This window comes from Notamacropus eugenii, chromosome 6 (assembly GCF_028372415.1).
Source record: "Notamacropus eugenii isolate mMacEug1 chromosome 6, mMacEug1.pri_v2, whole genome shotgun sequence".
NCBI classification, from domain to species: domain Eukaryota; kingdom Metazoa; phylum Chordata; class Mammalia; order Diprotodontia; family Macropodidae; genus Notamacropus; species Notamacropus eugenii.
The window spans coordinates 30,303,469-30,320,819 of NC_092877.1; the positions used below are offsets into that span (position 1 = coordinate 30,303,469).

The 17,351-nt window shown below is 38.3% G+C and overlaps 1 protein-coding gene across 5 annotated transcripts in view; it reads right to left on the minus strand.

The window, feature by feature from the left end:
- The window catches only part of NAV2 (neuron navigator 2), a 446,141-nt gene that overhangs the window by 311,178 nt on the left and 117,612 nt on the right, over positions 1 to 17,351 (minus strand). For all 5 annotated transcript variants that reach the window (XM_072619354.1, XM_072619352.1, XM_072619351.1 and 2 more), the window contains exons 2-3: positions 9,846 to 9,963; positions 5,494 to 5,546 (exon numbers count right to left, since the gene is read on the minus strand). In XM_072619354.1, coding sequence (XP_072475455.1) covers positions 5,494 to 5,546; positions 9,846 to 9,963 — 171 coding nt within the window. The remainder of the gene's footprint in view (positions 1 to 5,493; positions 5,547 to 9,845; positions 9,964 to 17,351) is intronic.

Genomic DNA, 17,351 nt, shown 5'->3' on the forward strand with positions numbered 1-17,351 from the left:
CCTGGCTCAGCAGTCTATCCATTCCACAGCATCCCCATTGCCCTCAAGGAGCTTGCATTGAGTGGGGGTCTGTGGGAGGAATTCTGGTTCATTACTATACCACGCTCTGTCTTCAGGATCCAAGAATCTCTCACCAAAGTAAAGTGTGGCCAGTGGAGCACCCCTGGTAGGGACAACACTCCTCCATACTTTTCAACTACATCCTCCCTCCTCACAGCGCACCAGTTACCCCTGTTCTTAAAACACTTTCTATCAGATAGGGGGAAAAACAAGAGAAGGCTTTCCATTCCAAAGGCAGCTACCATCATTAGGAACAGAGCCAAGCTGCTTAAATTAAGAACAATAAGAGACAAAGGGCTGTGGGCAATTCCTGGGCTCGACGTTTAGTCAAGTGTATCAGAGCACTCTTTGAGGAGTTAAGCCGGTCTGCCATGGCATAGCTCCAAGCAGCAGGTCTCCTTCCAAGCTAACAGAGATCTGCCGAATATACCATATGACAGTTAAAAAGATGCCCCTCTGTTGCCATGGGGACACTAGCTGAGTTTTGACCCACAAACATAAACTTATTTAAGAACTAAGCAGACGGGACTATAGAGGGTAGGGGTTGGAATAAGGTAGAAATTAATGTTCAGGTTCTGAAGAGTAACCAGACTGCAAAATGGTATGATAATTATCATGAATTTATGTAATACCTTAATACGTTTGCAGAGAGCTCTGCATATATTATCTCATTCAAGACTCAAAACAGTCCTACATGACAGGACCCGTATGCATTCTTATTTTCATTTTACAGATGAGAAAACTGAGGTTTAGTCAAGTGACTTGCTCATGAGCACACACTGATGAGAGACGCAGCAGTTTAAGCCAGGGTCTCCTGATTCAAATATGTCATTTGACTATGCTGTTTTGCTTCCCCAGATGAGACCACCTGAATAATGTCCTGATATCAAAAGCCTCCTTCAAAGAATGCCAATGTGTGGCACAACTGAAGAAACTTGACTACTGCTCCTGACTTCATCCACAGCCACTAAATTAATAGCCTCATGGTTCCTATAGTTGGGAGCTGTAGAAAGATTTGTTGCATGAACACTTCTCCTTGTTGGCTGCCTAAACTGGAATTCTAGAAGCACTGGAGAGCTGGGATTAAGACTCAGTTATGTTCATTCCATGCAAATATGGGAAGATTGCTGCTGTTTGGCATGGATAGCAACAGCTCTTCCCAGAACCTTGGTCAAAAGCAAGGCCATCCTCATGTGATCCAACTGTACGGGCTGTTAGGCTCTAACCTGACAACTGGCAAAGGCTGCTCTTATAAGGGGTTTAGGTTTTGATCACTCAGCAGTCAAAACATTCTGAGTGGTGCTCCAGGCATCATTAGAAAGAATTTTTGCCTTTTTAGCCAGAAGGTACTACTGTTCTAGAGTGTCAGTAAAGACTTCTGGATTTCACCAAACAAAAAATCAGTATATTGGAAATGGCATCTCTCCTCTTCAGTGAGTTAGCATGTCCAAATAATATCAAGGCAGTATGACAAACATTTATTAGGCACAAATTATGCACCAAGCAATGACAATACAGGGACAAAAATGAAACTGTCCCTCCCCTCATGAAATTTTATTGGGGTGGTGGTTTTTACGAAATAAAAAGGTAAATCACAAGGTATACTAATAAGGTGAGGAATTTATTGTGGAGCAGCTTTTCTACTCTTCAGCAAGTAGATGTGTTTCTATGATTCCTATTTCCCCAATCTGACATTGTAGGATAAGGATGATTTCCACGTGAGATATTGAAAGAAAAAACTGCACCTCAATCATTCCCATTTCCATTGGTGAGTCTACTTGATAAAAATGGTGCCAAGAAAGCAGAGGACTTGTGTTAGAGCTGAAAAGACCTGAAAATCTAGGAAATGAGGTCCATGGGTTGTGCTTTCATGGTCATGGAGACCCATAAAAGTTTTTTCAACTTGGACCAATCAAGGAAAGGATTTGATCTCTGAGGGAGGAGATTAGGACTAAAGCTCAGAGAGATTAGCTGGAGATAGTTGATGCATCCTGTTATTTAAGAAAATGAATGAGCCCACAGCTTATTACTAGGCAAGGGCTTACATAATTCTCAGGTGTCAACACCTATATTAAAAACCATGATAATAACATGAATGCAGAATTTAGTCCAAGATTCCACTGGAAGTCTCTTTCTCTCTCCTATTTCAACTCTTTAGTAAGTGCAATTTCTGTCCTGCATTCTAGGAAGAGAAGGAGCTGTCAGCAAGTCAACCATGGGTGTCTGCTGAGGGGTGAGGGTAGTGGATTATACCTCTCCCACCTAAAACACCTGGCTCAGGGCTAGGCAGGGAGGGGAAAAGAAGCAGTGGGAGGTTAATGATACTTTTGTTTGGTTACTTCTGGTTACGCTCCATTTTTCTCAAAAACTTCTTCAAAAACTTCACCTTCTGCACACTTATTTTCATTTTGCAAACATAAAAACTGAAGGGTAGCAATGAGTCAAGATTATAAGATCCCTAGTGTTTCAATATTAACTCACTCTCCCGTTTTATTAACAAAGATTCAATGTTACATATCAATTATATCCAGTAAGAACACACATTAAGTAAATTAACTACAGATATCAAGGCTAACTCTCAGTTATCCACATGTACATCATTTGCCTTGTAGGTTACTTGCAGCCCCTCTTTTCTGCACAGTTTGTTTTTCTTTTGCCACCTAGACTACTCCTAAAACAACTGATCCCTTCAAAGAACACACTTCTTGGAAGGTTAACTCATTATAGTGGAAAGGACTTGGGGTCAGAGGAGCCCCAAGTTCAAATGAGGCCTTTGAAATTGACTAGCTGTGCAGTCTTGGGTAAATCATAATATACTATATAGACCTAGAGCTGCAAGAGAATTTAGGTGCCATTTTACACATTTTACTCCAACTATTTGGAGTAAGGAAACTGAGGTCCATAAGGAAATCAAGGTCCAGAGATGTCAAGTGACTTTTCAAAGGTCACACAATTTAAAAGTGGCAGGATGGGCTCTCAGATCCCACAACTCCAAATTCAGTGAAAAAGTTCAGGAACCTTTCAAGTGCACCATGATGCCTCCTCAGAATCTCAATTTCATTATACATGCATTATCTATCTCACAAGGTGTAATGAAGAAAATTCTGTGACATTCTAGATAAAATGTTGCTGTTATTATTGTAATATTACAGTGAGTAAAATATAATTGACAAGGTCAGTCTTTGAAAAAACAAACAAAAAACCCCATTCATCTGGAGGAAGTAAACTCTAAAAAGCTGAATAAAATGTTAGTTTATCTATCCCTGAGGACTACTGATTGATTCATCCAGGCCACTACTGTCCTCCATTACTAGAAATAAGCAAGAGTTAAATCTGTGGATATTACACAGAAAGTTGTATATTTTTATATCTTTTTGAGAGGGAAATTGCTTTCCAGACTATAAGAACTTCCCTGATACCAAACAGATCTGGATAGACAAATGTTCTCTTTGGTTTAAGTCTACTATTCAATTTGCTTCTTTTGTTATCATCCTCATTTTCTACAGAATGACATGACTCTAGGAGTGATGCCATTTCCTGGATTGGAATCTTGTGCTCAGAACAATCTCTGCCCTTGGTTTTTACCACAAATGCCTCCACCTCTTTTCTCTCCCTCCTTATCTCATGTACTGGCACTAGGTATCCTTGGAAAATGAAAGGTTTTGGTTTTTGTTAAAAACCAATAACCTTTAAAATTCATTCAATAACTGATAAGATTACAGTTGTATATATGTTTTAGTGCTTAAAACTTACTAAGACTTCTTGGGATTATATACATATATGTGTGTGTGTGTGTGTGTATGTGTGTGTGCATATATATGTGTGTATACATAACAGAGAGATATAGAAGATATAGATACACACACATAAATATACCCAGATATATTTGCATAGAGAACTGATCCTCTTTTGGGAGTTTGGGAAGACAATGATATTTTGATTTTGAAGATTGACTTTCCTTTTACTGGAGAATGACACTTCAAAAGGTAGCTGTTGAAAATGTGTGCACACACACAGAACAGAGTACAACCTTTTTGAAAAAAGGACATCATTTTCAGATGTCAGCCCCCTACTTACACACTGAAATGGGGCATGACAAATGAATCCAATTCAATTTCCAAGACAAATGAGCCCACTTCATGCAAAGACATGCTTGACATGCTTACTGTAATGGTTAGGTTAGTGATCTTCCAAATTTTCTCAATTATTTATACTCTAGACAGCTGCTGAAGCACCAGTAAAAATAGCGGCCAAGATTTTCAAAGCAAAAGAAGCAGTGATATATCTATATATGGATTTTCTTATGAAAGAAAGGGTCATCCTCTGGATCAAAGGGGTAAAAAAACAAACGTCCCCATATTTAAAACTGGTCTGCAGAGAAAGTGATTTCATGTGCAAGCTACAGAACAATGTCCTGCAACTCTTATGTGGAAAACACTACCATAAGCAAAAAAAAAGTAAGGAAAGAAAAAAAAATTCGAGGGAGAAGAGACAAAGGAGGGGTTACAATGAATTTAAATCTGAACAAGACCTAACAAACAATAGACTTCATATCATGAGTCTAAAGACTGCCTATCAAATTGATGTGTTTTAGAATTAAATGCATTAAATTGGATCACACTGGAAGGAAAGACAAAAATCAACCTCATTTGGAATGTTGGCAGCAAATTAATTCTAAGCATAAAGCCTTTCCTTAAGCGTACCATGTTCCTTTTTTTTTTTTTTTTTTTTTTTTTAATGAATAGGCATTGCTATAGTCTTAGGCTCAAATGAATCACATTCTTTGAATACCTTACTCATAAACTTTTTTGAAGATGAGAAACTAAAGGCTTAATATTATCACATTTAATCCAATTTTCTTTCCTGAACACTAATAATATCTTCACTGCTTTAATTTCAAGGGTTTATTTAAAAAACTGGCTGATTTAAAATACCAATCCAAAAAAATGCAATGTGATATATCTTCAAAATTCCATCAGAGCATATAATATACCACTTCTCAAGGCTTCCCTGGAAAATCTCTGCATTTTTGGCTTCTATTAATACCCTTGTGTTACATTAAAAATATGTAAACTATTTGGGGTCTTTCAGGGAAAGCAAGATATCTTGTATCAATCCTATTTCTAGGAGCCCTCCTATATATTGCTTTTCCAATTCAGCATAGCAAGTTTCTAAAAACCAATAGGCTATTGATTATTTTAAGGACAAAGTTTAACCACAAAGGTTACAGAAGAAAAATAATGCCCCTGGAGAAGTCTGTTAGTTGGTTATGTATCTTCCCCTTCCCACTCCTATATCCAAACCTGTCCCCAGAATAAAAAGTAGGAATAAGTACATCTATTGATCACATGGGAATATTCACAAAACCATCGGTGTAATATACAGTAGGAATATATTAATCACATTCAGCCCCTCAGTTTTTGGACTACTTACCATTTGAGATCTATTCTTTGGACAGCCATTGATGTCTTCAATCTTTTCATTTGCTGAAAAATAAAGAGAATATATCAAACTTCAAAACCTAAAGTGAAACCAACAGTGGAAACCCTTAGAACAGCTATTTCCAGGGCCCTTGCTGCTGGCTGCACATCCAAGGGCCTAAAAGTGGGGCTGTCCAAAGCAACCAAGCGTGTGAAACACTGAGACGCACCAAGCAGGCTCAGGGATTTACTCATAGGCCATTCCTCCAGGGACAGCTGGAGAAAGGCCATACTCATTTAAGAATATGACAACTGCGGAGACGACACTCCTTAAAATGATGGTGCATCCCTGAAATATTTGTCTGGGAACCTGGGAACGGAAATGTCCAAGAGCACTCAGCTTCAGCTAGAACGGGATCCACTGGCACCAAACTGAAGGAACACAGCCCCAAACCCAGGGACCACCAATCTTCATCTCTTCTCAGGTCATTCCCCTACTTGCTCTAAGTACAGTCACAAACGAGAGAGCTTTTGTTTCGACAATATAGCCTAGAACAAAGGAAGGTAAATGGAGGCCCTGGAAAGTCCAATGACTTGTCCAACTATTGACCCATCTCTACAAGGAAGTGAACAAAAAAAGATGACTTTCTATTGACAAGAAACTCATTTTCAAATAAGAGATTACCAAAGGGAATCTTCCCAAGATTTTGTCACACAAGGCAAAACACGTCTGAAAACATAAGAGTTTATAGGGCACAATAATAAATTTTTATTTGGGGCCTTTCAAACCTCTTAGAAAATTTCAGCTACCTTGGCATCTCTCCCACCTTACTTCCATCTTATTTTTTTCAGGTAAATTTTCTCCCCCTCCTCCACCACTGCTTCCTTCTCTCCCCAAATTACCTGCTGTATATGATTATATATCAACGTGTGATCTCTCCCAGTAGACTGTATGGGTTCCTTAAAAGCAGGAATTTTTTATTTTTGTTTTTATATCCAGAGAACTTAGCACATAGTGGGTACCTGATAAAAACTTGATTTATTAATTTGATTAATGACTATTCCATGAGGTCCAGATTCTTGAACTAGAATGTTCTATTCTCCAAACATTCCAACTAAGGTTTTTACCATATGCATTTTGAAAAGGTTACATGTCTGTCTGTTGCAAATGAAAAATTGAAAAAGAAAAAAAACAGTATAAAATCAATAACTGTTGATGTGAACAACCAAGACATAAATCAGATTCAACCAATGGCACAGAAGGCTATGGCAAGAATGATGCAACGGTCTTGATATAATAAATAAGAATAAATTTGGTTTCCTAAATTCAAGGTTACTGGCAGACTTTCCATTAGCCCATTCATGGTGTTCAAATTTAGAAGCTATCCATTTCTGATTAATGGCTAGTTCAATGGTACTTATTCAATTAAAAAAAAACCAAAAGAAAACATTTACATTCATGGTTCAAGGCCTTCATTCTGGAAATACTCTAAGTTCTTTAAATTCCATCTGGAGACACTAGACACTAATAGACAGTGTATATAGGCTTATCAAGCAGTCTAAGTTTTTAGCATTTTTAATACCTAGAACCCAAATCAAGAATCCAAGACCCCTGGGAAAATGAAGGGGGGAGGGGAATGAGATGATGCCCTAGAGAGTTTTCCAGACAGTGAATATGGTTAGGGGGGCTTTGGGGAGAAGGAAAATCATTGATCCTACTCATAAGCATAGTCATGGTGGGAAAGGAAGGGGAAGAGAAGAGGGAAATAGCTCATCCCTATTCCTTCCTTCTCCTTCCAGTGAAGCGAGTGATCCCCCCCAACTTCCTTTGCCTTTCCCAGACAATCTCCCTGCTACCCCTAAATGCCTATGAAGATTTAAGTTAGGGTACTGAGAGATGTAGAGAAAGTATTCTTCAGACTGGAGGTGAAATGAAGTGGGGGACCCTTTGGGTAGGAAGTGTGAGCCTTCAGTGCTGGCTAGGGGGTCAAAGCCCCAGTGGTCTCCTCCTAGTCACAATTCTGCAAATAAATACATCTTCACTTATTGCTTCAATCAATACAGAGCCTGACACTTTGATTTTAGTACTGTTTTGTGACATTCAAAATTAGTCCATTAATAAACCTAACTGTAGAATTCTCATAAAATATGAAGACATGGAAAATAACAACATGGGCATAACCTTAACACATTGGCACACACAGATCTCAGGCCTCATAGATTCTAATTTCACGATATTTAAACACTGATTTGATTATGATTGTCCAGAATCAGGCTACATTTTCAAATGCTGGATTTGATTCTGCTGTTGAGAAAGAAGAAAATAACTCTATTTTTAAGAAAGAAATTCATTTCTTCAGACAAACACCTTTCACAGAATTTCAGAGTTAGAAGGGCTTTTGTCATCATCTAGCCCAATCCACACTTGACCATCAAGTCACCTCCACAGCATCCTTCTCAATTGCATTTGAAGGCTTGCTGTGAGGGGGCAGGGAGAGGGACAGAGGGGAGCCTGCTACCTACTGCATGTCTGCTTTGGGAGAGCTCCAACTGTCAGGAAGTTGTTCCTTCTAGCCAAAATCTGCCTCTGATATTTTCACCTACTGCTTCTAGTTCTGCACTGTGGGCCAAACAAAACAAGTTGAATCCCTCCTCCACGACAGCTTTTCAAATATTTGAAGAGAGCTATCATGTCCCTGCCCAACACCCCCCCCGCCACTCCGCCTAGTCTTCTTTCCAGGCTAAACATCCCTAGTTCACTGAGCCTCCAGAATCTGCTGAATGACCTGGCACTCCAGGATATTTAGCTCATCTGCTTTGGAGATCCTTTTAAGTTCTTCAGGGAACTGAAGAACATGGTTGGGGTGGGGGTGGGGAGGTGGAAATGACTTGACACCCATGTTAGTTCACCTATAATAAATAATAAGAAAAATACTGCCTTACATTTATTTGCATGCTGTTTTATACTTTTGCCACTGCTTATAGGTTCACCTCCCAGGTCTGATTCTTAATATCTGTGTGACTTTATGCAAATCATTTTATCTTCCTGTGCCTGAGTTTCTCCATTTGAAAAATGAAGGCATTGAATGACCTGAACTCTTCTAGTTCTGAATCTGTGTTTCATAATTTTCACTACACCACTCTGAATCAGTAACATCATGCATTATAATTCTCTTTTTACAGATGAGAGTATAGAGGCAAGGAGAATTTTTTGGTTTTCCTTTGTTTTTAAGTTATGCCAAGGTTATATGGCTAGGTAATTGTGGAACTTGGACCAAAACTTAGGTTTTCTGACTTTTAGGCTAATAGGATTTCACTGCAATACCTCACGCTTCACTGTAGACAGTCCCTCTTTCAAAAGGACAGCTATTGTTTTCTAGGCTGCATGCTTGCCAACCCTATCATGGCAGCTGTTGTGCCAAGAAAGAGTCTTTTCAAGGGAAGAGATAGATTCTTTTCATTTTGGCCCATTCACATGAGGAATCAATGAAACTTTTGGCCTCAAGATGCCATCTGAGGATTTCAGAGAAACACTTCTCTACCTGAATTATGATTTCCATTTTCATCTCAAAACCTCATGCTTTCTCCAGGTAAGACCCATCCAACACAGAAAGGAAGGTCACACCCAAAATTTGGGGCCCCAGCAGTGCATATCCTCAGCTTGTAGCCTCTGAGTTATTTACGTATTTTTTGCCAGCAGCTTTTTGCGTGGCATCATTCCCCCCACCAGGGACAACAGTCTAATTCTTGCTGACTGGTCTCATTTGTCTTCAAGCTTACTTAAAGTCTTTTGGTATGGATGATAAGACTTGCCCATCACTAAAAGGATGGCAAGGAACATGGCAAGAGATTGAATGCCAAAGAAGACCAATCTCAATGCATCTTTTCACCAGATTAACACTCTTCCCTGGGGCACAGGTTTTTCCTTCCTCTTCTATTTCCGCTCTTTCCACGCTTTAAAACTAGATAAACTAAAAAATCCTTTTACCTAGCTACAGTTCAACTCAAACTTCAGTTGAAATTGAAGGATTAGTTTAGCACTATACTGCCTGAGAGAATTAACTCTAAACTGTTCCACTAAAATTAAAAGCATTGGAAAAACTGCAAGTCAAAGGAAGGAAAAACAATGAAACGTTTGCTTCTTTCTTGTCTTAGCACTTCCTTGTAAGATGCTGTTACTGCATTAGTGATCTCATCAGGAAAATCTTATGTTTTACCATACTATATAGTTGAATAAAAATTACTCCAATAAACCTGATCTTGCCCATGAGGATCCTCCCTTCTGTCTAACTTTGAAAAGGGCAGAAAAGTTTGGTCCTGGTTCCAATGTCACACACTGAACACAGCACGAAATTTCAGACTTACCTACAACCTGGATGATCTCAGCCAATAAGACGCCATCGGTTACATCTTGCTGGAGATCCTTGATTAAGCGTTTATGACCCGATTTTGCTAAATAATGATTGGCCCAGTCTGTGTAGATCTACAATTAAAAAAAGAAAAAAGGAAACAGTTGGCATTAGGTTCCCAATTAAACTCTCCAATCAGATTTCATGACTTAGCACATGGCAATCCCTGGGCCCTAGGATTCAGTCTCGCTTCTGTCAGAGGCCAGTTAGCACCATTAACATTCAAAGCATTGTACTGAGGAAGCATTCAGCTTACTGTAGTTTAGCTGTACCCTACTGAGAGATCTGACATCAGAGCTTGGGGAAAGCTTAAGACAGCTTTAAGACACGTGAAGGCCTGAATGGAGCAGCAGACACTCAGCCATGGGTTGGCCTACAGAAACTAAAGCCCTATTTTCACCCAGAGAATCTTTCCCCTTTATTGAGAAAACATTAAGGGGAAATCACTGCCCAAAAGGATGCCTTTTAAAGGGCCATTTCAGGTTAATGAGTGAATTTAACAAAATTTTCTAGCCTCTGTGTCCCTTTAAAGGAGCAAAATGTTAAAGCATCAACACTTCAATTCCTTTTGTGGGAGCTGAATCACTTACAGCTTTATGTTTACCAGAACAAACAAAAAATGAAATCAGTTTAATTTGAAAGTCCGACCTCATGCTAATCACTGGGATTTTTAAGACAAAAGACTAGGAGCAAACTCCATCGGCTACATTTGTATGACAAATATCCCTGAAGAGAAGGGAGTGTGGTTGAGGCTGCCAGGTGGCTGGATGAACAGAGTTCTGGAGTTTGAGTCTGTAAGACCTGAGTTGGAATCCTACCTATGGCACCCACTATGGAACCTCAGCAAGTCACTTGAACTCTCTGTCTCAGTTCGTACAACTGTAAAAAATGGGGACCATAATAGTGCCTCCCTCCCAGAATGGTTGTGACAGATATAAAGCGCTCTGAAAACCTTAAGGCACTGGCTATTATTATTACTGTAATTGTTTTATTCTAGGATTATTAAAGTTGGCCTCCATGACAAATGACTTAGACCTATACCTCTTATACATGGAACTTAAAAAGTGGTAGAAAATCATTGAAGATTCCACAGTCCTATTTTCATCTCTGTTTCCTTTAAGATTAAAAAGGCTGCCAGGTGGCATAGTGTATAGAGCGCTGGGCCTGGAGTCAGCAAGAAAGACCCATCTTCCTGAGTTCAAATCTGACCTCAGACACTAGCTGTGTGACTCTGGGCAAGTCACTCAACCCTGTTGGCCTCAATTTTCTCATTTGTAAAACGAGGAGTTTGGACTAGATGATCTCTAAGGTCCTTTCTAACTCAAAGTAAAGGATTATTAGCCTAGGATCCATGAGCTTAACTTTAAAATATTTTGATAACTATATTTCAATATAAGGGCTTCCTTTTTTAACCCAGTAGAGTTTATATTACACATTTAAAAATGTTCCTCCTTGAAGGGGTCCATAGGCTTCCCCAGACTGCCACGGGGGTCCATGACACAAAATAGGTAAAGAACCCTACTCTAAATTAATCAGTTATCAGGGCTTTAGTAGAGGTTGTTATGTTTTCACCAACTCTCAAAAGCTGGGGAAATTCAATTCCACCAATTGTGCATATATTAAATTTATCTCAATTTAAGAACCAAAGGAAGAATTAGGAAGCCAGACTACCTCCATCTGACAATTCAGTTAGGATCAGTAACTGATTCTTTCCACTGTTCTTATGCTTAAACAGAAGAAAGAGTCTATTCCTAGCTGACCAATCACCAGAGGTTCCAACATTCAGTAAGGGCAGCTTTTCTCAGTCCATTAGAAAGGGCAACAATAGGTAGACCAAAAATAGATTCCCCCCCCTTCCATGGAGGGAATCCAAAATAGACTTGCAGAAACACTGAACTCTGCAAGGTTCCAGAATCCAATCCTGATTATAGATGCCAGTCAGTTAGAGAGCTATTCTTGATGGAATAGTTTGGAGAGTGCTTGGTAGCTGGAAGCCTCTCTCTAGCCTTTCCCAGCCTTTCTTTTGTAGTATTATATCCCTTAGAAATAAATGCCTTTCTTTTCAAAATGTTATTTATTGGCAGAGTATTCATGAGGAAAATTTTCTAGTATCAGAGTCTGACCTGAATATTCCCAAGTGGAAAAGGCTTTCCCACCTTTTATATCCAACTTGATGGGGCACAGGGTAGCTAAGGTAGTGTCACAGCCCATAGAGCACAGGGTCTGGAGTTAGGAAGACTTCTTTTCCTGAGTTCAAACCTGGTCTCAGACACTTACTAGCTGTGTAACCCTAGGTAAGTCACTTAATCCTGCTTGCCTTAGTTTCTTCATCTGTAAAATGAGCTGGAGAACAAAAAGGCAAACCATTCCAGTAGCTTTGCCAAGAAAACCACAAAAAATCAGATATGATTGAGAAATTACTGAACAAATGTTGGGGTACAGCTACAATGACTTTGATGAGTCTCTATTATGTATAAATTGTGGAAGTCTTTCAAATGAAAATGGGGGATGAAGAAATTATGGAAACCAACATTAGCACATTGTACTCAAAGGCATCACTCAGTCCACAAACACTTAATAAGCAGCTGGGTGGTACAGCATGTAGATTGTTGGACCTGGAGTCAGGAATATCTAATTCAATTCCTACCTCAAGCATTTTTTATGTATGTGACTGGGAAAGTCAGTTAACCATTCTCAGTCTCAGTTTCCACATCTGCAAAATGGAGATAAACCGTACCTATCTCCTAAAGTTGTTAGGATCAAATGAAATAATCCGTATAAAGCCCTTTTCAAAAGTTAAAGAAGTATAAACGTGTCAAAGATGACAATGATGACAGATGATGGTGATTACAAAGATAACTAGGTACCAAAGCGCTGTCCTAGGTGCTGGGGATATAAAGTCTTAGTCACAGCTTGCAGGTTGTGAGGTAAAAGCTCAGACATATTTTGATCTGCCTTTCTCTCATTATAAGTGATAAAGAATAATGCTGCATGTGTTATTTAATAGTTTGGAATTCTTCCTTTGAGAACTATTCTTTGTATCCTTTGATGACTTATCTATTGGGGATTGACTTTTGCTCTTATAGATTTCTGTCAACTGCTTGAACATGCTGAATATCATATAGAGTCACTTCTAAAAATACATTTTTGCCAGTTTTATCAAGCTCGCCCCTTTGCTTAAGTCCTAACATTGATGGGCACAATGGGATCAACTGAAGCCCTTAGTTTCCTCACTGGTAAAATGGGGCTACTAGAAATTGTACATCAGAACACTTTCTAAACCTTAAAATTCAATAGGGGAAAAGAAGGCTGTGGTTACTACTGGACTGGAAAATAGAAAAAAAAAAGTTTGTTCTAATACTTTCTTTCCATTTTCTTTCTATGTATGGTGTTTAAAGGCATGTTTCTTAAAAGGTATAATCTTCTAAAAACCAATTCCCTAGCAAAGGAACTTCTGATACTGATCTGCTAAATCGAATGATGCTATTTATAACAAATTAAGACTACACAAAACTAATTGAAGCAGGGACACATACACACAGTGGGGATGAATGATGGAGCAGCAGATGAATGTTCACATTAGAGAAGAGTTTAAAGTCTAGGGCTGTGGGCAATGCCTGGGAACAAGAGTTGATCATTGTTATGCAAAGATGTTTGAAAATAATAAACTGCTTTCTATAGAGAGAAAAAAACCAAGTATAAATCCTTGAGAAACTGACTGCAGTCAAGGTTCCAATAAAGTGGGATTTCACTCAATTTTCAAACAAAAATTTTTTCTCATTGTTTAATATATTAAGAGGAAACAGGGAGGGGAAAAAATTACCATTACATGGTTTAATGGCATCCCAACTAACAAAAAAAAAATATGCTGTGTTAATTGAAGCTTTTTCTGATAAACTCTTTCAAAGAGAATAAGGATAAATTGGAAGAAAATTTTCTCTTCCATAGAGCCAAAATTGACCTTTCTGTAACTTTCACCCACTGCTTCTCATTCTTTCCTTGTATCTCATCACATCTGGCTAACTCTTCTAAGAGCTATAGGAAAATGATAACGACTGCAGAAGATAACTCCTGAGTTATTGCAAAACTCAAAACATGCAGCCATCCTATCTCATCTCCTACGATCATCTTGTTTCATCTGCAAAGCAGAGCAATTCTTTCTGGTTCAGCCACAGTTACCCAGATCCATCAACTAACCAGAATTTCCCATCCCCAAGTCTAGTTATATTATTGGCTTTACCATGAGAACCCTGACTGATCTTGAAAAGAACAACATAAAATGCTCTCTCTCCCTTTTCCTTCTCCTCTCCCTTTCCTTTTCCCCCTCTTGTTTCCTCTCACTCTTTCTCCCCCCTCCTCTCTATCCTCTGGCACTCTGGGTAGGGAGCAAGGGCATGTTCAGAGATCCAGAGATGTAAAAACAAACAATGTCAGTAAAGTTAAAATAAAAGACAACATGAACACAATAATTAATTAAACATTTAGAGGAGGGTAGCGTTATTTTAATATAAGTGAACATGAATGGAAATGACAAAAAATCCAATAGGAAAATAAAATAATTTTAATTTTTATAATTATAATTTATAATTTAAATTTTAATAATTTTAATGACAATTTTTAAAAAAGCAATAACTCCATATTCATTCTAATGGATTAGCTTGTTAATGTAGCTCTTTGCCATTTCAAACTCCTCTTATTCTTGTTGAATTTCCCTCTTTCTTTCTTCCTTTTTTAATTAGGTATCTAATGAAACCATCCTCCACTCGAGAAATGTCATGGTTCTCTAATTCTCATACCAGGAAAGGAGTTTGCTGTCAAATACTTGAGGAGATAAAAGGAAGAAAGAATTTAAAGACTTTGAAAGGCTGAATTTCATCTGATTAATTTTATGTTACTTGATGGAATTTCAAGAAGTGTTTCTTTCTTTGCTTAACATTGATTATTATTCTATCCTAATACAGTGAAAACAGAGAATATTTTGCCAGCTCATCATCATGATAATGAGGATAATGGCAATTTCTTTGAGCTTTGTAATTCTGCTAATGTTGGATTTAACAAGTAGGTACACAGGAGCATCTTTGGTTTTATTTCCAAGATTCTACCCCTGGAATTAGTGTTCCAGTGATGGCTGGTAAAGGTATTAACATAGTTCTCTAAGTATGAAGCTAATAATGCTTTAGAATATAGCTCCCCAGGCTATCTGAGAGAGCCAGCACTTTAGCAAGCAGTATGATTTGGTAGACAGAATACTGGGATTAGTTAGGAAGACCTGAGTTCAAATTCTACCTCTGATTTTTACTATAAGGAAATCTCTTAAACTCTTGCTTCTTTTCATTCTTATAATGGGTAAATCTCTTAAACTCTCTGATTCTGTTTCCTCATCTTTAAAATGGGCACAATCATAGATACAGTACTTACTTGAGTTGTTTTATGGGTCAAAGTAGCTAGTGTCTTTAAAGCAAACATTACAGAGCTATATAAATGTCAGTAATTAATCAGACCAATAAATCCAGGCCAAAAGACTGGGTATTTCCTTCTTTAACACATGAACACAGACACACACACACACACACACACACACACACACACTAACAGGGTAGTGGAAAGTACCAAGAGAGCTGTTCCACTTTATAGAAATATTGCAAAAACCTCAAAAGAAAAAAAAAGCCAAGTATCCAGAGATTAAAGTTGGTTATCTCAGCATGTGGGATGGTCTTAACTCAATTAGTTGGATCTAGTTTGTTTCGAAAGGCTGGATATCCCCAGCATCATGTTTTTCCAATAATAGAATGGTGTCCAATCCATACATACCTGGGCCTGTATGGTTATAAAGAATTAGCATTGGATAATAATGATAATAATAAAAACTAACATTTATATAAATCTTATTATGTGTTATCTGAATTCCAAAAAAACAAAAAAAATAAGTCAATCCATGATGCTGCTGCTATGAATCTATACAACTCTTTTTCTTTTATTCAAAGACATGCATTTTCAGAGTTTTAATTAAAACACTATCATTTATCTCATAACATTGCAGTGAAAAAGGTGAATTAGAAATTATCATCCTTATTTTTGCAGGAGAAGGAATAAAGCACAGGGAAGAGAGGCCTTGGGGTGATTGAAAAAGAAAGCTAGGTGTGGGATCAGGGCATCTGGAATTCCAAATCTGCCATTTACCTCTGGTTACATAACTCATTTCTCTGGATTCAGTTTCCTTATGTGATAATGAGAGGGTAGAATTAGATCATTGTAGAATTACTTCCGATTCTAAATCGATGACACTGTGTTGATGACACTAAGTTTGATTCCACAGCTCAAAGAGCACATCAGGAGCATAACTGTTAATTAAATCCACTCTACCTAATGATCCTGGTCTGCTAATATCTTTCTTCACAGTAGAATAAGTGAATTTAGCTCATATTAATATACCTTTCATTAATCCGCTATACCAACTGGACTTGCATGGCTACTACTGGCTTTGGATAAGACACCAAAAAACAAAACAAAAAAATCCCTCAATATTCCTCTGAATTAGAGAGAAAATATCTCTCTCTGTCTGTCTGACTCTCTCTGTCTCTGTCTCTTGTCTTTCTCTGTCTCTGTCTCTCTCCAACTTTTTTCAGATATGTAATCTTATCAGTGTAAGTAACTCCTTCACTGATACACATCCAAAACAGATTATCTCCCCCCCAAACCTACTTGTGCTCTGCCTCCCACAAGTCTTTCTTTACTCTACTCCATACTCCATGCATCCACAAAAGTGATTTTCCTTAAGTGCCAGTCTGTCTGTGACACTCCTCTACTCAATAAACTCCAGTAGCTCCCTATCACCCATGGAATCAAATACAAAATTCTCAGTCTGGCATTCAAAGCCCAGCATAACTTGTCACCCCCTCCCCAACTTTCCAGCTTTCTTATACCTTACACATTTCCACATATTACTTGATTTAGTGATAATGATTTCTTGCTGTTTATCAAAGAAGGTATGCCACCTCTTGGATCTGACCATTTTCACTGGTGCTCCCCCATGCCTAGAATGCTTTCTCTTCTCATCTCTACTTCTTGACTTCCTTCAAGTCCCAGTTAAATTCTCATCTGCTATAGGAAGCCTTTCCAAATACCTGAACTCCTATGCCTTCCCTTTGTTAATTATTTCCTGTTTCTCCTGTCTATAACTTGTTTGTACATAGTTGTTCTCATATTGCCTCCCCCACTAGATCATGAGCTCCTCCAGGGCAGGGACTATATTTTGCCTTTCTTTGCAGCCCCAGAGTTTGGCACAGCACCTAGCATGTAGTAGGCACTAAATATATGCTTGTTTTCCTTTCTTCCAATGTAAAGAAAGTGGATGGTGTCTGACAGATTTATAGAAGGACATGTAAAAAAGAGTAATATCAGATTGGAAGGCATAGAAGGGTTTTAGTCTGAGGTGCTGGATGGACTGCCCTCATTAACAAGA